The sequence below is a fragment of the Triturus cristatus genome, chromosome 2_2 (assembly GCF_964204655.1).
Source record: "Triturus cristatus chromosome 2_2, aTriCri1.1, whole genome shotgun sequence".
In the NCBI taxonomy this organism is placed as follows: Eukaryota; Metazoa; Chordata; class Amphibia; order Caudata; family Salamandridae; genus Triturus; species Triturus cristatus.
The window spans coordinates 872,705,798-872,727,884 of NC_140582.1; the positions used below are offsets into that span (position 1 = coordinate 872,705,798).

At 41.0% G+C, this 22,087-nt stretch overlaps 1 protein-coding gene across 3 annotated transcripts in view; it reads left to right on the plus strand.

Moving 5' to 3' along the window:
- ARAP2 (ArfGAP with RhoGAP domain, ankyrin repeat and PH domain 2) overlaps positions 1–22,087 on the plus strand; it is a 1,345,662-nt gene that overhangs the window by 37,182 nt on the left and 1,286,393 nt on the right. For all 3 annotated transcript variants that reach the window (XM_085642300.1, XM_085642298.1, XM_085642299.1), the window contains exon 2: positions 16,296–17,319. In XM_085642300.1, coding sequence (XP_085498426.1) covers positions 16,463–17,319 — 857 coding nt within the window. In that variant the 5' untranslated portion in view covers positions 16,296–16,462. The remainder of the gene's footprint in view (positions 1–16,295; positions 17,320–22,087) is intronic.

The window sequence follows — 22,087 nt, forward strand, 5'->3', positions numbered from 1 at the left end:
AGTGTTGCCAAACAGTGGAGGCAACTTGAATTGTTAATTCAAAGATGAAGAAATAAATAATTCTTGTAAAACGTCAGCTAAATCAGCTGAGTAAGGGATGACTGTATTTTGGTATGAACAGCTATTATCAAACACAACCCTAATTCTTATAATCCAGATGCTAATTTGCAGCATTTGGGACTCTACAAAACGAGTAAACATAGCCTAACCTGAATTTCGTTTCATGATAATAGCCCATTAATGAATTTGAATAGAAGTCAAGTCTGTGCACTTTCAGAAGATAAGGTTGCTCAATAAAGATTGTCTTTAGGTTACATTAGCTGAGGACTATTATGTGCGGATACTCCCACACGGTAAAAACATTCTTGTTGCTACACTCCTAGCTTGCACAGCACAACCTCATGATTATTTGCTAGAACTGAAATTCTTCCAACTTTTGTATGTTAATATTTACTCCAATAACACTGAAAGTATTGTACTCTTTGAAGTATAAAAAAAGCTCTATCTCGAAGTGACAGACTGTAAGTATAGCTAATGATTTTCATGTTATTTTTTCCACTTCCACCTCACAATTATGCATATACAATATTGTAAGGCAAGGTTACATAACAAGCTCAGTTTCGTCCTGTAATTGTGATTGCCATATGTGTGCATTTAAATCATTTAAGAGAATGCAAGAACATTTTGCGCTAATCATTTTAGCTTAGATTTTTAAATTAGTAAAGGAATTCTCGAGACTACTTCAGGATCTGCTTCCCTTTAGAAAAGCCATTAAGACATGGTTGTTTCAGCAATAACTTACCACTATATTTTCCTGCATATTACCCCTCCCTTTTATATTAGTCTTCACTCACTCAGCGCCGGGACACTCCGTAGAGTAGCTGTTCGCTTTATAAAACCCCTGTTAACATAACATAACTATCATAAACTCTTCATAAATTAGCGTGCTACTGGTGGTTTTTTAAATTGCACTAAATGTTACACGTTTCTGAATTTGGTACCCTCTGAGCGATTTACAAGAATAAAAGATGAAAAACAAAATGGTTCTTTTCTTGTTTTTGGATGTTTTGTTTACCTGCAATTTGTTTTTAAAACGAAAGAGAGAACGGAATATGGTAACCTGACAGAATATATATTTTATAATTACAGTCTTATCTAATTGATGCTTATAACTCACATGAAATCTAAAAAGAAAAGTGGTATGTTAATTTAAAGAGTAATTTGACATTTATATATATTTGTTTACGGTATAGCATATCATTATTTTGTCAAACTTTATTTTATTTCTCGTTACGGTATAACAGGACTGCTGCCTCTCAACCACTTCCTTGTGTAAAAAGAGGTCATGTGTTCTTGGCTCTGTTTTCAGTGGTGGTGTCTTATGAGGAGATCCAGTCATTGGAGGACAGTTGAGTATTTCATGTAATTGAGAACCTTAGGGAGTCTGCTTTGAAAACAAGGGGAAATATTTAGCTAGCATTGCAATGGTAACAGATCACCCCAAAGGCTCAACACTCACCCTCTCACAACCATTCACTAATCACAGGTCTCATGTGGCTAGATATGATTGTAATTTGGTGATAGTACAGCTATGCATGCAACCTACCATAGTCCCACCTGCCTACTGTGCTTTAAATATGGATCAACTGGCTGCCAGCTGTTGAATGTCAAGGTGCCACTGTGACTGCCCACTTACATAAAACACAGTAGGAGGTATAGCACTGTGACCCAATTTCACGGGATTACAAACACACCTAAAACCTGGATCATAATGGGAACAGACTATCAAGCTCCTCATTTAATGTGCATTGCCATAGGTCTGGGTTTGATCTGCTAAAGCATTCAGCATTAGCAAACTAGAACACACAGAAAAGATCTAGCAGCAGTGGACATATCGAACTATAGGACTATAGTTCAAAGTAGTCTGATGCAGTTCAGTGCAAGCAAGTGGAAGCAGAAAGATGTCCAAACAGCCAATATCATTATGCGATGATGAATTCACCATTGTGTTGAAAGAAGGGCTGATTGACAAAAATTCAAGCCAACAGCTTAAAGATGATGGTTGAAGGAAGCCAATAGCTGAAAGGGGCAGACACAAAGCCCTCTCTATATATTGTTAGAGTTGAAAATTACCCTCTTTGACATGGTATTCCCCAATATGGTTTCCTTCACTCCCCAATTTGTACTGAACTCCTTTTTGTTGGCATTCGCACATTTTACTCCTGCTAACGCATAGTAAAGTGCTTGTGCTCTCCCTTCCAAACATGGTAAAATTGGCATACATCTAATTTTCTCATTTAATTCACTTAAAAGTCCTCAGTAAATGGTGCAACATGAAAATTAAATTCTTCAAGTAAGCTACAATACACGTTGTGCCACCCACTAAAGTAGCACTGTAAAACATGTCTATCGCCTGCCTCTGACGCTTGTAGTGCAATTCTAAAATGCCCTTTCGACCTGGCAAATGTAACCTTTTGTTAAGCGAAGAGGAGCAATTGAGGGAAAAAAGTCATCAAGGGTGCTCTCCTCTCAAAATCAGCAACACAACAAAAATATCTTGTTATGTGGCACACATCCAATAGGTACTTTGAGGGTTCTCCTTGTCTTGTTAAATTTCAGGCAGGGAAAAAGGTTCTGGTACATATCTATGAACTCCCCATTGTGTGTATTTACTAAAAGCCATGTCCCATGCCACTCAATGAATACTACATGTAAGAAAAAATTGTAAATATAGGAAGTGCAACACAAATAGCCTTGCACCCGGATAACACAAGTAAATACAGTAACAAAGAAGTTATTGTCCATAGTCTGAGACAATTTGAATTGTAGATAGATGGCTTCCCAAATGAAAGGACAAGAAAGGGTTGTATTTCTGATTGTAGAAGACGAAATCTTTACTCTTTTAATCCATGAACATTTTCTTTAAAATACAGATGCACAATGGACAAGACTGCCTATATATAATATAGGAAGTGCCTCACGTAAGCAGCCACCAAAGAGCGATTGACAAGGTTCTCCCCCACTTGCTCAGTCTTTCATCATCTGCAACTTTCCTATGTAGGGAACTGAACCGACACCCAAGCAAGTGCAGAAGAATGTTCTATGTATAACCCAAAAACCTCTGTCATGTGTGGTACACATCTCAACCACTTCCTATGGATCCCCATAAAGGGAGAGGATACTTCCTCACTAGCAGAAAAAAGTAAAAAATGAGTTCCGGATAGCCCACTGAATAAATCTTTAAATTTTTGTGCCTGCACTCATGGTTAAAAAACATATACCATGTTTAGACCATTTAAAGCAGAATCTTCCACATATTCCATTGCCATTTCACTTTCTGGCATACACAATGGGGTGGGTCATAGATATGTACTAGAGCCTTTTTCCCCTTTTTGAAATTTAACAAGACTAGGGGAACTCAGGAAGTACCTATAGGATGTGTGATGCGTAACAAGGACTTAATGTTGTGTTGCAAAATAAACCTTTTGTCAGGTTAAAACGTTCTTCTCCATTTTTGTGACCCATAAGCTAGGCAATAAAGGCTTTTAGGCCAGGATGGATGGTATTTAAAAGGAAAGATGTGTCCTTAGGTTTTACATGTTCTGGCAGTGTAAACCCCAAAGTAATTTTTCACTGTCAAAAGGCCAGCTCTCCCATAGTCTAACATTGGGGTGCCTTATTACTCACATTGGGAGTAGTTTGTGGAGATTTGCTATGCAGAACTCCGCTAAATCAAAAAGAAACTCCTCAGAGTTCCACAAGTGGCGGAGTGCAGTGCATACTGCCTTTCGCGCTGGTCTTCCTGCCGCTTGGGAAGAAATTCTACCCGAGCGGCAGCTCGCGAACTTACCATTTGCGATCACGAGCGAGGAAAACATTCTGCTGCACTACGCGAAGCTGAGTTTTCTGCACTCTGCGAGCTTTGCGGAGTGCAGAGTGCAGAAAACTTTGCAAACTCTGTGAACAGAGTTCACTGCCCAGACCTACTTATTACACTTAATAGGTGATAAATTCCATTTAGTAGGAGATAGAGATATACGTCTTCCACTCATATGCATTGTATTTAAAAATCCTCTTCAACAGTAAAGTTGCATTTTAAGTTACTTTCCAGAAAATGCCACTTTTAGAAAGTTGAAATTTTTCTGCCTTAACTATGTGTACCTTTCAACCTATGTCCAGGGTCATGTGACCCTCAATGACTCTCTTGTGGAGTGATGTGTAGTCCTTCCAGACAGGGGATAAAAGGGCCTTGGTTGTGGGGAAGGGTGTTCCTCTCCTGCGTAGGATGGCCTGGGAGGCAAGAGGGGTTTTATATTCAGCCCTTCCCATTGGGTAGCCTTAAGGTTCTACCCATCCCCTTCTTGACTTCTGAAGATGCCTGGCCTGACACTGACAAATGCAGCTCACACCTGGGCATGTTGTCCCTTTATTTACCTAGACCAATTGGAAACAATCCCAGGGAAAAGGGGAGAACTGACCAGAACAAGTTTAAGTTTAGACAAAGGGGGTGACCCCCACACACAGGATGGCAATGGGTATAAAATTGGAATCTCTCATCAGAACACTCCTTGAAGTGTGGATACTCAAAAGAACGACTGCCCTGCTTTCATCCCTCACATTTTGTGACCCAGTTTCTTACAGTTAGAAATAAGTCTGTTGTCAGCTGCGGTGTCAAAATCAAGACCCAAGAAAGAGGTTTGCAAGCGAGTCCCCAGCTGTACAACATTGATTCTGTCTTAAGTGTGTTTTATTATTTTTTTTTTGCCGGCTTATATGAAACATACCAGCATCTAAAACAGCATAAATATGAACAAATATAAATGGTGAATACAAAAGTAGAAAATGTATAAAATTCCATGACCATTGTTTTCAAAATTCAACAGAGAATATGCATTTAAAACTGACAAAATGAATGCCTCTTCTCAGTTATCTTGCTGCTTCTGTGGACTCAGATTACCCATAATGTAGAATTTGAAAAAATACAATTACTTTATGACATTCTGTATGTTCTATAAAGTATCATAAACAACAGTAGAAACACCCTGAACCGTCAGTAATGGTGCGATAAGATAACTTGTGGGTTTAGTCAAAGACCGACAAGAAGTAATTAGGTGGGGAGATGATTCAAACGCACACAACTACAAGGCTTCGATGCCCTTCTCTACCCATTCCTGACCATGCATTCTTAATATTCTTCATGATGATGTACCAAAGTAGAAATCGTAACTGTTTGCAGGCCCTGTGATGTATATTTAACAGCATTGGTAGCTGTGGGACATCTATGAGAATATTTCCAGGAACCGCAGGAAATCAAAATCAGCTAGTAATGAGAACTTTGTAATATTTGTTCCTACTATGGACTATGTTAGGAATATGTTTGGAACAAATTGAACTTGTAAGCTAAGAGTATGATTTAACTCATCACATTTATTTTTCTGGATGAGGATGCTCTCTTTTAACTGCTCCTACCTTATGATGTCAAGCATGGGTGCCAAAACCAGCACAATTCATGGCATTCAAATGTATATACAAGGTACTGGTCCAGGCTGTTCTGAGGGACTGGGACACCTCATTGGTTCAAGGGCTAACTATTTATGCAAACACAGTGCTTTCCTCCACATTCCCCACCATAGTTTGGAGAAAGAGCAACCTTAGCTGGTTATGTCTTCCGAAATGCCATAACACAATAACTGCCATAATTGTTGTCCAAAGCTAAGCCACTCTCAAATGCTCACATTTACCATCTTTAGAGTCAAACAGCAGGCCTCAATTAAGGTTAGACTTGAATTACAGTCCTAGATTTATATAAGTGGATTGGAGATCCACCTTTTTGGGTGCACACGGTCCAATTTATTTTGGTGTTCTTGCGACTGCTTCCATTTAAACAAATATGCTTGTTTTTCTGAAGATTGATTTCAGAGATTTTAAGACTGTATATCTGCAAAAAACAAAGGACCCCATTGCAAACCTGTGTCTGTCTCTGTCTTTGGGTGAGTGTACTGCTCTTTATCACTTCAAGAGAGGACTTCCAAGGACTTTTGATAACATTTTAATGTTGGGTTCTAAATTCACAGAATTCAAAAGTTAGGATAGAGGTGTACATATTCCATTTTATGTCTGGCATTAGAGACTGCTTTAGAGGTCTCCCCAAACTATTGTTTCTTTAAAAATGTGTGTATATATATACTTCCAGGTATCTTTGGGTCGATGTTCTTCATCCATTGGTAAATTCAGTTGTCATTCACATTCTACTTCCATCCACCACAGTATATAGTATGGGGAAATCGGTCAGCTCACTTTAAACAATGGCGCCCCTCTATATGAGTGATAATATTTTGCTTGTTGTCATTCTTATCCACTCCAAGATGGTTGATCCAATTCTTTTGGTGTGTTGAAGTATACAAAAAAAGTGATGGAAGGACTCTCTGCCACTGGTCATTATTCGGGCTACATCCCAATCCCTTGTTATTTTGCACACCATGCCACCTCAGTTTATACCCAGCGGTATGCAAATCAGTCCAGAAGGAACAGTTCAGCCCAAATTGCCAGTCCAGGTCCTCCCTGAAGAGAATCGCAAGCAATGCAAAACTAGTTCCGCCTTGATTGGGGCTCGTCATTTGGGTGCAGCTTTGTTCCTGTGGCTCACTGAGCATGTGCCCTGAGCATAGGTTACTTGTGTTCTAGTTCAGAGAGGACCTGGCTTGGCAGTTCGGACGAGACTGTTCCTAATTGAGTGTGATGAAGGTTGATTTGCATACAGCTGTGTCCAATCTTGCATGGCATTGTGGCCAAAAAACTGTGGACTAGTTTGAGACCCGAGTAATTACCAGTGACTCAGATTAATTCTAGCATCCCAACAATCACTTTTTTGCATACTTCTCAACACGTCGGACATCTTGAAATGCTTAAGAATGCTTAAGAATGATGAAGAATAATAAATGCTTTTTTCTCTCCTTTATGTTTTAGTTAATATTTGGTAACTAATCATGACTTCATTCTCAATCAAAAAGGGGTAAGATTTGGTATTAACCCGTTTAGCAAACTGTGGCATTCTTAGATTGTGCTCCTGTTACCATGGGAGTGGAATCTGATGATGTCAAGGGAACTGGGAAATCAGTTGGATGTAATCCTGGCTTTCAGCTGTAGGGTACTGATGGATGGGATCTTTCCTAAAGAATAAACTTCATTCATGATTTCAGCTGTAGGGTACTGATTGATGGGATCTTTCCTAAAGAATAAACTTCATTCATGATTAATGCACAGCTATTTTCATTGAGGAGTGCCATCCTTGTTACACAAACTTTATTGCTATAAATCATTTTGCTAAATAAAATTCGAACACTGCAACAGTAAAAACCTAAAATTAAGTAAATACAAGCTTGCTGCACATTAGTTGATTCTTCTGAAGACTGACAGGACTACCTCCAAGGAATTCTTTAATAGATCGCTAGTCAATTGGATGTCACAAGTGCCACGCTCACACTGCACTTAAGCTGCTGCCTTTTTGACATTTGGCATTGCTCACTTCCAGTTGAAGACTACCACATCCAGGGCAGCACAGGCTGGAAAAGTTATGTCCACCATAACAGTGAGAAAATGGCCCTTTAGCAGACCAGGTATGGTTACTTCAAAACTCTTGCATGAGCCAAGAGAATGTGAATGTGTAGGCAAAAGTGCTCAGCTTGCAAATAACGTGTCCTTTAGACCGCAATGTGTGGAAGTGAAAATGAGGTTTGTGGGTGTATGTGTGAGATATTTGGCCTTTGGAAGTAACACAGTGTGTGCAAGTCTGTGATTAGGTGACTGAGTATCACGCCTCACGTTGTGAGTCTTTGTTGTACAGTTCTGTTTGTTAACCAGCTGCTCCTGCCTGTGAGTCTATGTTATTACAGTGTGTTAGTCACTATTCCCATATGTGAGTTTATGACCTTGCTGGCACCTCGTGTTTCATCCCACCCTTTTATTTTGTGTGACTTAGTAGTCCCAATATATAGGTCTGTTTGGGATATTATCCATCTGTTGTAATGTGTGTCTGAGTTATCTGTGTGTGTGTGTGTGTGTGCACGTGTGTGTGTGTTCTGTCTAAATGTGTGTGAGAGGCAGCAGTCCCAATGGGTGTGTGACACCCCTATCAAGTTTCTCCAGGGTGATTAAACCCATGTGCATCCATTCCTTTTGAGGCAGCTTTTCAGAATAGTTTAGAAAATCCATGATGCACAGTAGTCCGTATACAGTTCCTCTAAAGTGCTAAACATTATTGCGTTTTTAATACTTTGTATGATATTTCTGATTGTTAAATTTACCTGTCATTAATAATCTATCAGCATGAAAATCCAATTTTTAGAGTTGGCTTTTCAGTCCAGTTGGAGTCTGAGCACCACAGACATATTCTTTCTTCTCCACAAAAAATTACTTTTGAGGCCTGAAGACCACACGCGCACCACTGTGGCGTTCCACCTTTATAATTGTAGAGTTCTATGAGGTCACAAGATTGCCTTACTGTGGTGATCAATTCACAGCAAACAAAAAATGCCCCTCCTTCCTTTGTCAGTGTGCAACCCCAGGAGCGAGCTAGCTATTTCAGGTAATTCTTAAAGCCAAATACATTACTTGTGTTCTAGCCCATGCAATGAGCTGCAGGTGTGCTTGCTCTTGTCATTTTGGAATGGGTCCTAAGACCCTTCTTCAATACACCAGACAGACTTCTCATCCCATTTCAACCTCACCTTGAATGGGGGAAGGGAATTTAGAGTCCATGGCAGGGCATCAGTGACAGCCTTAACTGCCTGCCTAAAAAGAGAGCAGTTTTCCACCACTTCAGACACTAAACAGTCCGAAAATGCCACAGATAAGACAGTCTTCTAAGGTATCTTAGAGTCACTTTGTGAACGGTCTGTCCGAAATGTTGCCCAAACTGGGCTAGCAGAGAGAGAACTGTCCTACATCCACAGTACCATACTCAACCCCTTGCCAGCTTCCTCGGCCTTTCACGGAGAAAGGAAAGCACCTATTACATGTACAGCTTCCATCTATCATGGACTTCGAATTTGATTGCTGAGAAAAGATATACCTATTGCATCAGACAATATAGTATACTCTCCACTGACAGTTCTTTACCATCACTCCCAAAAAGAGGGGTCAGGTGGATTGAGTCAGCTCACAAGTGCCTCCCGTCTCCCATTCTGTTGGTGGATACTAAAATACTCCTCAGAAAAAAAAATGTAGATTTTCCTGAAAAGAAAAACATGACAGAGCCTTCACTTCCCCATAAGAGTAAATGACAACAAAAAAGGAAAGTGTTGATGTTTGGGGCTTTTGTCATTGGGGAAAGGGACTTCGTACAGGTTGTGTTCAAAGCACACCCGACGTTCCAGCTTAACTAGATGCTAAATGTTACAGTCTAAGGCCATATCCAGGAGGCTCTATGGTATGTATAACAAGCCCGCCCTGCTGCCCCAGTTCTCCTAAAGTCTACTGGACAAACCATTAGAAGATTGTACTCAAATGGCTCTAGCTAGAGAGTTGCAGGGCACTGGGAATGTCCAAATACCGTTTCTAGGCTCCGCCCACTACTTTGTCAATGGCCTGCATGCTGTGGTGATAAGCACTGTTTATAAGGTGTGACGGAATGCCACTGTTTGCACCACAGATTGCACAGTGCCCACTGGGTGTGGCTAAGGACTATGCCAGCAGGCTGTGAGGGCAAAAGGACTGGTTGCAGGGACTGGCCAAAGAACACACCCTATGCCTAGTACACAATTGTACACTGGACTCAACAGGGCCTCGGGTAACCTTATTGGCCAGTGTTAAATATATCATTAACAACATTGGGCATCCAGAAAGTTGCTTCAGATAGTGCAAAACGCTGCTGCAAGACTTTTACTGCACCCCCCTAAATTCATGTCTTCGACCAGTCTTTTCCATGGTCTTCACTGGCTATCAAGTGAACGACAAGTGAAATTTAAAGCACTATGCTACATACATAAATGAATATTAAACTTCAACCCCGTTTATCTCAGATCCTTGGTGTTTCATTACAAGCCCAATTGATCTTTGTGTTCTAGCCTCTCCGACCTTGCCATAATTCCTAGAGTGAGAAGATCCCATCAAGGAGGTCAGGCTTCTTCCTACCTAGGTCCTAAGCTGTCGAACTTCTTACTTTCTTCAATGAGATAGTGTCACAGTCTTCCGTACACTGTTAAAAACCTGGTTTTTCTGGCTCTGTGTGTAGCAAAGACGTGACTTGTGGAACAGAGAGGAGCATAGCTCAGGGAAACACTTGCTGGGTAGTCATGCGCTTTATAATTCTGGTATAATGATAGAAAGGATGTGTTTTCTTAGTAGGGATAAACATCCCCACAATGCACTTCGCTGAGTAACATCATCCTGATTTATTCAAATGTTCCAGGTTTTCTAAAGATTCCTCAACCACTCATAACTGTTATGTTATGTTATGTTAATAACTTTTATTAGGCGCACAGCTGCCCCAGCAAAGGGGCGTCCTGGCGCCTGATCAGGTACACAACACAACAGGTCAAGGCTAAGAAAGAGAAAGATCAAATAGCAGAGGCAAACAGATGTGTTTTAATGGCGCGTCTAAAAAGAATCAAGCTATTTAGGGCGCGAATGTGTAAAGGAAGGGAATTCCATAGATCAGCCGCCAGGACACGAAAAGAGCGACCTCCCATCCTACTCAGCCTGAACCTAGGCTTGGTCGCCAGATGGTAAGATTCAGACCTGAGAGACCGCGTGGGGACGTATGGAGAAATAAGGCCCGCCAAAGCAGGGGGAGAGGAAAGCTTCAGGATCTTGAATGTCAGACAGAGAGCCTTAAATTTGATTCTCTGTCTGACCGGAAGCCAGTGCAGGGAGGTCAGAACAGCAGAGACAGAGCCTCGACTTGGAAGGCCAACAATGGCCCATGCAGCAGCGTTCTGCACCCTCTGAAGCCTAGTCGCCTCAGCCTGGTTGACTCCAAGTAGCAAGGCACTCCCGTAATCCAGCCGGGAAAGAATAGAGGCCTGAATCACCAGTTGCCGAGTGGGGGGGTCAAAGAATTTGAGGACTGGCCTCAGCCCTCGCATAATACCAAAACAGGTAGCTGCTATCTTCTTTGTATGGCTGGTATAAGAAAGATTGGAATCCAGCCAAACCCCCAGATTTTTAACTTCGGCCGCTGGAATGGGGGACACCCCCAGATCAGAAGGCCACCACTGGTCTCCCCAAAGTTCTGCCTGCTTCCCCACAACCAGGACCTCGGTTTTCTTAGCATTAAGCTGTAGGCAGTTGCTACGCATCCAACTAGCCACAGCTATAAGTCCTGCACGGAACCTGGGCGCAGTCACCTCAGGGTCCCCACTGAGTGTCACCGCCAGCTGCGTGTCGTCGGCATACGATGTCATAGTAAGGCCACATTGCCTGACGACAGCGGCCAACGGTTTCACATACAAGTTGAACAATGTGGGGCTTAAAGCAGAGCCCTGAGGGACTCCCAGTTCCAAAGAATGGAAAGAGGACTGGCCAGGTGGAATGGCTACTTTGAAAAACCGGTCCGAGAGGAAGGAGCGGAACCACTGAAGAGCCTTCCCCTCAATACCCACTTCCTCCAAACGCCGCATCAAAATGTCATGTGACACCGTGTCAAACGCGGCGCTCAGGTCTAATAGTAGGAGCGCCGCAGTCTGCCCCGCATCCAGCACTGACCGCAAATGCTCAGTCATGAAGAGCAAAGCAGTTTCGGTGCTGTGTTGGGCGCGGAAACCATTTTGGCTCTCGTCAAGAATGTTATTACGAGAGAGATGGGCAGACAGGATGGAATTCACGTGTGCCTCAGTGACCTTGGCGGTCCAAGGCAGGAGGGAGATGGGCCGGTAATTCTCCGGGAGCAAGGGGTCAGAGTTGGGTTTCTTCAGAATGGGGCTGACCACAGCTTGCTTCCAGGATGGCGGGACCACGCCCTCACTGAGGGAAAGATTAATCACGTCCAGAATGGGTTCACGACAGAGAGGCGGGAGACGGATAAGGAACTCCGGCTTCAGTGGGTCTAAGGGGGAGCCAGATTTAATTTTAAGGCTCAGAGTGTCAAATGCCTCATTAGACATGGCCGGCAGGATGGACAGAGTTTCGGACACCGAGACCTTCATATCACTAAGAGCATCCCCGGAAACAGAAGGTATAAATCCTCGATAGATTGTCTGCACCTTCCCCACGAAAAAGGATGCCAGACTTTCACAGTGAGAGTCCATGCAGATTTCTTGCGAGGTGGCCCGTTTCCCCATCAGGTCTTTGAGTACCTTGAAGATTAACTTAGAAGGGTTAGGGCTGTTGGAAAACTCAGCTGCATAATAGGCAGCCCGGGTTTGACAGATAGCTCTGTGATAGGTCTTAAGCTGGGCAAAGTACAGTGATTTTAACGTGGGATCAAAGGATTTTCGCCAGGCCCTCTCAGCTTGCCTGCAAGTTCTCTTGAGTTCGGCAAGAGTCTCATTATACCAAGGGCTGCGATTTTTAACGTGACATTTAGCCCAGCGCAGAGGTATAAGAGAGTCGAGGGCAGTAAGGACCCAGTTACAATACTGTTCATATCCCTGTTCCACATTCTGCAGTTTGCCCAGAGGTTGTGCCTCCAATATCCTGACAAACTCCTCCAACTTGAGTTTACGCCAGTTGCGCTTTAAGATCTGTTTATCCACAGGTTTAAATTGCGGATTTTCTAGGGGACATGACACCTTAACCAGCAGATGGTCAGTCCAACCCACCACCATCGGGTCAGATGATCTAGCCCGAACTAAGGTGGTAAAAAAGGGGTCAAGTATATGACCTCCTATATGGGTGGGGGAGGTGACTAGTTGGTTAAATTGCATCGCTTCCAGGTCCGCTAACAAGGAGCTGATGGATGGAGATGACGTCTGATCAAGATGTATATTTAAGTCACCTACTATGCTAAAGTTAGCACACCTAGGAGCCAGCGAGCCAACCACATCCGCAAGGGCGGCCTTAAAAACAGTGTCGTTCCCAGGTGGACGATAGATAAGCACACTACTGAAGGTAAATTGATGACTGATCCTTACCTTAAACAAGGCACTCTCACACATTGGAAGATCCAAAGCCTTCCACTCAGCTGGGAAGCAGGATTTAGTCGCCATAGCTATACCACCTCCCCTAGTCGAGCGGTTCAAAGTAAACACCGTGTAGGTAGAGGGGAAAGCCAGATTTATAATGGCAGTGTCAGCGTCCTGTAACCAAGTTTCGGTAAGTAAGATGATGTCAGGAAGGTCCATATCTATCATGTCCCGTAATGACTGATAGTGCTTGACCAAAGATCTAACATTCAAGCTCCATATGTTGAGTTTCTGCTCGGTGCAATCCGTATGAATGCTACGGGCAGTCCCTTCAGCAGATCGTACCCCAATGGGAGTGGCCAGGGAAAAACTACCGCAAGAGCAATCATAAGGTCCCGATAAAGGAGGTACAGGGACAGGGTTACACGCCAAAAGGCTGTCTCTTATGGAAAAGAGATCAGCACGATCGTACTTGAATGTCGCTATATTACACATGATGGTGCAATGGCAGGAGGCCAGAGTCCATAGCCCGCACCCGCTACCTCGACGCGGACGAGCGCAGACGGGCAGGACTCTGGCACGACTCCGGCTACGCGACGGCGTCCCACTGCGAGTTCCCGCTGCGCGGGAGAGGACGACTATAAATAGGCGTCTCCCAAACCAGCTCGAGCGTCGGGACGCTCCAAGATGGCGCCCGCGCAAGGACACACTCACCCCAAACCAAGATGGCCCCCACAGCTATCCAGCCCCAGGACCCGGACCCGCCAATGGCGGTGCGTTTTCAACAAATTAAATGCGGGTGAGGGGACAGAAGCCCAGCAGAGCGGTGGATAAAATCAGGGGATAACAAAAAAAAAAGTAAACAAGATAAGCTAAAGGTATTTAAAAATATCACAGCCCGCTGGCAGCGTGACCTGCGCTAGTGCAGCAATGATCAGAACACTAGCAGTGTAAGTCCGCCTTAAATAGGCGTCTCCCAAACCAGCTCGAGCGTCGGGACGCTCCAAGATGGCGCCCGCGCAAGGACACACTCACCCCAAACCAAGATGGCCCCCACAGCTATCCAGCCCCAGGACCCGGACCCGCCAATGGCGGTGCGTTTTCAACAAATTAAATGCGGGTGAGGGGACAGAAGCCCAGCAGAGCGGTGGATAAAATCAGGGGATAACAAAAAAAAAGTAAACAAGATAAGCTAAAGGTATTTAAAAATATCACAGCCCGCTGGCAGCGCATTATAATAATAATATTAATAATAATAATGATAGCATAATATATTCACTGAACAAATGTTTACTAAAGGGTGTTCTGATTCTCCATTGAGATTGGTTCCTATTCAACATTACTTAACATGAACATTTTCTTACCAAATCTCAGTTAATGATCATTCATGTCATCCAAAACCTTAAGATCACTAAAACACATCAGCCATAACTTCATCTTAGCCAAGGGACTGTTCATCACCACACATATGTCATTCATGATATCAAATAATTTAGATACTGGTAAAATCACTGGTAATATGAAACAATAGTATCACTGAAGCTGTGGACAACAAATCTTTTTAACATTTAGTAGTTATCACTTGAATAAGTAATATCAATGATTTGTAATAAATATATTGAAACATGTATAAAGAATTAGAAACATGATTTTTAAGTGGAATATAAACTTATGAGTGATATTCTGGAATATCATCAAGATCTATGTCGTTATAGAAAATTATTTTTTAACAATTGTATGTCTGTATGAGTTGTACGCAGTGTGTATGGTTGTGAATGAGAGCATATATATTGGGTTATTTTATGAACTTCTATTTTGTTTTCATTGCAACCTGAGCCAAAAACAAGGAGGATCTATTGTCTAGTTAAAAAATAACATTTTGCAAAAGAAAGAGTATATACAAGAGAATACATTTTTGTACAGTAAAATAAAGAATTGAAATAATTAACACAATCCTCAAACCCGTACATGCTTTTGTGTATTTGTGAGAGATGTCACCAAGGAAACTGAAATTGAAAGGTTGCCGGGGGTTCTAGATTCTAATGAGCATTACCACACATGTCATTCATTATAACACATAATTTAGATACTGGTAAAATTAACCGATGGTATGAAACAATATTACTACTGAAGCCGTAGACAATAACTCTTTTTAACATCTAGTAGCTATCACTTGCAAAGGTCTACCGTGTACTGATAAAGGTAGGGCAGACTTATAACCACAGTTACATGTTTTGTTAGTGAGTGTACCTGTAGGAGCCTTTATTATATAGATATATATATATATATATATATATTTTGCTAAGTCTTTTAGTTGCTAAAAGTAGTACTTGACCATTGCAGCTACAATATAAGCATTGATCTTATCATTGTTAATATGAACCCACCAGTGATATCTTCTGTGGCATCCATCTTGTGAGGAGATGACCTACCTGCACACAGGCACAGATAATCATTCCTATCCAAAAGAATGTACTGCGCTAGAAATGTTTCTCAATGTATTTTGAAATGTCGTGCATGCCAGAAATGACTCTCTTCAGGGATAAGGTACCCTAAAGAAAGCTGCCAAGCTCAATTATATTACAATTAGAAATATTCCTGTCACTGTGAAATTAGAAAAAATTGTAAACTCAGGTCAGATTGTAGACTATTGCACACGAATAGCTGGTAATAAAATGGCACCAAAATAATCAAAACACAATCATGTAATAGTTTGCTTTGACATTTGGAATTCCTCAGACCATCCTTTCTATTTTTAAGACCTGGTTATTCCTCCTTTAACAGCATTTGCAGAATCCTCTGAGGCAGCAAAAGTGCTCTGCTCTATTCAGTACTTTTGTTTACCGAAGTTGTTAAGTCTGGGGATGAGCATCTGGAAAATGCATGCCTCGTTTCCGCTTTGCTCATTTATTTGGCAGAAACTACACCTTTGTACGAAGATTTTCTGAGAAGTATGCTGCAAGCACAGCCTCTCACCAGCAGTCCACTAATTATACCTACCTCTGCTAGCCACTATGTTTGCTGCATCAGCATGGTGCTCATAAATTACTAAAATAACATTTTGTGGCGCCATTTAAAGCACACAGGTAAATAAGTAGACTATATCATGTGAGTACAGAATATATCATATGAGTGTATATATCATATGAGTGTAGAATATCTCATATGAGTGTATATATCATAGAATATATCATATGAGTCTTTTAACTGTTTCTTATCGTCTATCTTTTCCAGGCTTAAATTGCAGGAAAATGTTTTGCTGATGGTTTGCAATTTAAAGCGACCACAATGAGTACGTTCTGCTACGAAAAGCATGCGATCCAAGCCTCGTGTCCAATAAACACCATTCTGGGAATCTGTGCCCATCTGTGAGTCTTTGGAGGAGAAATGAAGCCACCACTATGACATCGCAGGCTAAAGCAAGAGTTGATGTCCGAGAGCTGCTTAATAGCATCCATTTGGAAATGTACTACACATTTTTCCAGAAATCTGGGTATTTAACTGTTTGTGATTCTGATGAGATAACGGAGGAAGTGCTGAAGAAAATTGGAATATCACTAACAGGCCACCGCAAGAGGATACTGAAGCAGCTGGAGGTCATCTTTCCCAAAATGGAGGCAGAATCTGTATCAGCTGAAGGTCCTTTGACAGAATATTGTCACCAGGGGACAGCAAATTCCACTTTGGTCTGCACATATCAGGGTTGTTCCGAAGTAGATATAAAAACTGACACGCTTAAAAAGGATACAAACAAATTTACTGAGAAACCTGAAAAGATTGCAGGAGAAAAAGACTTGACTTTTGAGAAGAATGATACTCTAAAGCAGAAAGATGAGCCAACAGGAGCAGGCAATGAAGATTCTTTGAGCAATGGTGATAGTTGCAAGAATATCTCTAATAGTTCCATATGTTGTGAAGAAACAATATATTTAAATGTAAAATGTTCTGAAAAGCACAATACCATGGGCGTAAGGCAAGAGAAAGAAGACTCGCAGAACAGGTCTGATTCTTCTACTACAACAGATGAAGTTTCATGTGAATATGAGTATTCAGAATTTGCCAACACTGACCAGCCATCAGAAGGTTCCTTTTTTGAATTTCAAGGAGAAATGGTGATAAATGATTTATATGATGGTGTAAATAAATCCTGTAAAGAAAAATACAGCAGACCGAATTCTGGACCGTCACGATCCTTTATCTTAAGAAATAGACCTGTTCCTCAAATTCCAGGTTCATCAGATACTGTGCCTTATCTAAAGTAAGTGTGTTTTAGATCTAATATGAGACTTCACAATTAACATGTAATATGTTTGAGGATATATGCTTTGAAATACCCTGTGTTACTCTGCATGTTAATATATTCACTTGAATGTGTAGGGACCACAACTACCATTTTAAGATACATGACAATACAATATAAATACTTATAGTTTTTACTAAGGGTTTGTTTAAGAACTGTTTATTAATGGCTAATACTTCACTAATTAACTGGTGCATATATACCAATACATAACCAGCAGAACAGACCTCATCCCCATCATTCCCACTCAGTTATATTCTAATTCACCATAAAAAAGCCACAGTTGTTGAAAGGTTCCACCTCACTCACTGATGTGGATGTCACTGCCAGGATAAGCTAGATTATTGTTTTATACCAAAATGGAAATAATCGAACACTTGCAGTACACTCAGTGTTGCAGCACGTCTTGCCATAGGAGTGCAATAGTGGACATGTATAATCCCAGTGTCTTGACTGACAGTACAATAGTACATCAAGTTCAAGGAAGCACCAGGAAACCCTTGCGGGTGATAGTGTGCTTTACAAATACACGTAACATAACAAGGCTGTTGTCACATCAAAGAAGTTATGGTGGCCGCCAGGCTGCTCTAGCCTGCAGGCCTACTCTGTGTATGCTTTTTTTTACCAACTTTGAAAAGCACAGGAAAGCTCATTTAGAGTGAAGACCCTTTGCAAAACCAATAAAAGGTATCATGCCATTTCAGTTCAGGGTATACCACTAATGACTATTGACAAAGGTCTCCGTAAGAATTCAGCCCAATTGATTGCTTATTTTAAGAAGCTGTTGTAAACTTGATAAGGTACTGCAATGAAATGTATTGATTTGCTGCATTTTCTTGCACTCCCCAGCTTTTTCTTAATAGTGTGGTTTTTCCTGTATGTGTACCAAGTTGGTGCCAAGAAGCCAGTAGCCAATGAGGCACTCCGTAGAATAAAATATAAAATAAAAAACATTCTTTGCTTTTGCCATTACATGCTTCATAAATGAGCCTTACAGAGAGTGAACACTAACTGAGAAATAATGTATCTGAAATACAATTCCTAAACCAAATTTGGTCTAGCTCCAAAGTTCTTGAAAACACTTTTCCACCTCATGTTCACGTTTTCTTCAGCTGTCAAAGGCTCTCAATCTAAAATTGACTAATTGCATTGGGAGTAAAGAACGCAGGCTCTGAAATGTGGCCTTACTCACCTCCCAGAATTAGAAATCAGTCAAAAAACTCTCTTTAATTGTGTTTTTTTATGTGGTAGATCACAGTGAAATTATCTAGACTGATTTCCAAACCTCTCTGTCTTTTCTTGAGTCCATTCTGGATACCATCTGTAACAGGCAGTCTGGAATGTCTACATCCACACAGTACTGGCAGTAATCAGTAATATCTTCTGGCAATCCCCTTGTTCTATATTGTCATTCTGACTACACACCACAAACAAGATAGCTGACTCATGCATGACCATGCGCTTCCTGAGGGGAAAAAAAACCCAATTTTAAGTATTGTTTTGTCTACTTGAAGACAACCAAGAAGTAATAAACCCTTTTTTTTATAAATAATGTTGGACTATCCCTTTCTGCAGGGTCACCCAGATTTTTGCCTGCCTCTGCCTTCCTTTGCAGAACTATTTTTCCTGGCTTTTTGGACTCTGTGATTTGTCCCTGCTTATCATTAAAGGTGCTTGTGCTCTCTTTTAGAGCATGGTCAAATTTCATATACCCAATTGGCACACTGAATTTACTTTTTAAGTCCCTGGTAAATTATACCACCTGTACCCAGGGCATGTAAATAAAAAATCATTTAGTGGGCAGCAGTACTCATTGTGCCACCCAATAAATAGCACCTTAAAACATGTCCCAGGTCTGCCATCGCAGCCTGTAGTGCAGTTTTAAACTGTCATTTCAACCTGGCCAAAGTAACCCTTCGCAAGGCCTAAATATTCCTTTTTAATGCTAGAAATCAACCTATGGTAGGCCCTAAAGGCTCATGGTGCAGGATGCCTTGTATTTAAAACGTAGGACATATGTCTTTAAGTTTCAAATGTCCTGCAAGTGAAACAAAATCCTAAAGTCGTTTTTCATTGTAAGGCCCATCTCTCCCATTTGGTAACACTGGGGTGCCTTATCACACTTGATGAGGCTAACTTCAGAATGGGAACAAATAGAGGAATTCTTTTGACACTCAAATTAAATTATTTAAAAATCCTCTTTAATGGTAAATATTAGAACTGTCAGCCTTAGTGTGGTCTTCCCCCTAATCTTGGGGGGAAGACCACCCTAAGGATAATAGTTCTTATATTTACCATTAAAGTGAAATTGCCTGCATATGGAGCGATGTGGAATGTTTCTCCTCTAATCCAGTAGCAGCAATTAGCCACAACACCCATGACTCTTTGTATTTTTGGAACTTTTTCTGGCTATAAGCTGAATTTATCTAAAACTCAGCCTCTCTTACATTTTTTGCCCGACTTTTTTGCTATAGTGCTTACTACTTCAGCAATCTATTTAGTGTTAGGCTATGGCCTGAGGTTTGTAATATAGTTATATAAAATTGAATAATGAACCGTTGTTATCTACAATAATGATTTTATTAAAGTAATGGCATAAGCTACCGCTTTCCATTATCAGGGGAGTAAATATTATTAAAATTAATATTCTTCCTGCATTTCTCTACCTGTTCAGGTCAATTCTATTAAGGGTCCTGGATTCTTCCTTTAGACGCCTAGAGGGTGCTGGAAGCTTTATTGGAAGAGCAAGGCGAGCCATTCGGTTTCTGAAACTTTCCTATACGAAAGGAGGGCTTTCACTCCCAAATATCAAACTTGATTTTTTGGGCAGCCTTCATAGGACGTTTGCGTAGTTTATGTATCCTAGATGAGCCAGACCCAACATCATTTTGTTATCAGCTTGCTCTTGGTGCAGAGGTTAAGCTCTTTCTTTCTGCGGCTAGGGGACCCCAATTATTACTAAAGGGTGCATTTCAAGGTATTAAAGTACTAAAAGAAACTATCTGTATTTGGAGAGGGGTTTGTAAAAAATACTCTATTGCCTTTATTACTAAAGATACTCCAATATGGGACAATCTTGCATTTACCGCTAGCCTCCGGCATCCAACTTGCAGGGTTTGAGCGCACTGCCGGGCTGTAAAAATGGGCCAACTCTTCGATCCTAATGGTTTTCAGTCTTTCCCTGATCCACAAGATACTTATGATCTTCCTCGCTACTCTTTCTTTAAATATCTGGAAGCTAGGGACTTTATGCGGACTACCTGCGAATATGTGCATGGCGTTAAGAGCCTAGCACCTTCATTATACTATTTTAAACCTGGTATTAAACCCTCCATTAATATGATGCATTAGGTGCTTAACAGTCTGCTGCTGAAGACATCCCACTACTAGCAGCAAAGTGAAGCAGGCTTCTCTCATCTAAAGTGGTTGCTAACGAGGTTCAGATGTCCTTAGATCTGCTAGATCGCTCCGTACACTCTGATAATCTTAAACTATGACAATTTCGTTCGATATGTCTTTTATATTATACTCCGGGCATTATTTTAAAATGGGAAGCAACGGTCTCCACAGATAGAACTAAAAGTGTTATCTTTTTGCAGCAGACATCTTGCATAAGTTTGCACATTGTCCGTGTTTACAAACATTTTGAGAACCGTTGACAACATATATGTCCTTAAGTCTGGGATACACAGTACATTTATCAATTGAAGAGAGAAAGACGGGTATTAAATATGAACTCTGGGGAGGCACTCCAAGACTTTACAATAATTATGTTGGTATCTGCCTGGCTCTGCATCGCCAGGGCATGGGTCTCGGCGTCCCCCCTAAAGATAATGAATGGTGCACCATTATATATATGATATATGAATCAGAGTTTGCTCCGGCCAAAGCAAGGGGCCTCTCTTCCCTACTAAGGCTTGAGAAGATTTGGAATAATGTTCGCTGAGATTTTAGTAATGCTAATCATGAGTAATTATATATGGAAATCTGATGTAAATAGGGCTCCCTGTTTTCCATTTTTACGATTTTTACAGATAAATACAGACAGAAAACAAAGTGTTTTCTGTCTGTATTTATCTTTTTAAATGGATAAATACAGAAAATGTGCTTCTTTTCATAGACTCTTTGTGCTGTCTTTTATGAATTTAGCCCAGCAGCTGAGCAGATGGACAGCATGGGAAATTAAAAAACGAGATGAAATTTCTTTAAATAACTGCATTTGTCAAAATGTATTTGTGATATAATGCTAATATTTGCCAGTGGATGTACCGTTATCTAATATTTGGCAACTTAAATAGCTAAAACACGACGAACATCAAAGTATGAGTGCGCGTCTATCATTTAAGTAAATATGGAAATGTACAGGTTTAAAACTAAATTTATATGCAAAACACAAAATAAGGCAAATAAACAAGAAGAGGTGGTTGGGAAAACTTTGCACAGAGAAGTGACAATGTTCAGAGAGTGATTATCTTAATTGAGCTGTTGCTTCAAGGTCAACCTTACGATGACCACCCCACGTCGTAAATTATGGGCAAGCCCACTTGAAAATTCATTAAGAAGAGGCAAACCGAGCAACGTAGCTCATATATCGAGGATCACGTAACAAACAAATGTCCATAAGGTAATCGGTTCTTCTTCTTTATTCCAATCGTGTTTCAAATATTTCTTATCCTTGTACATATGGTTCAAGCTTGTGCCTTCAACAAAAGTCTTCAAACAAAGC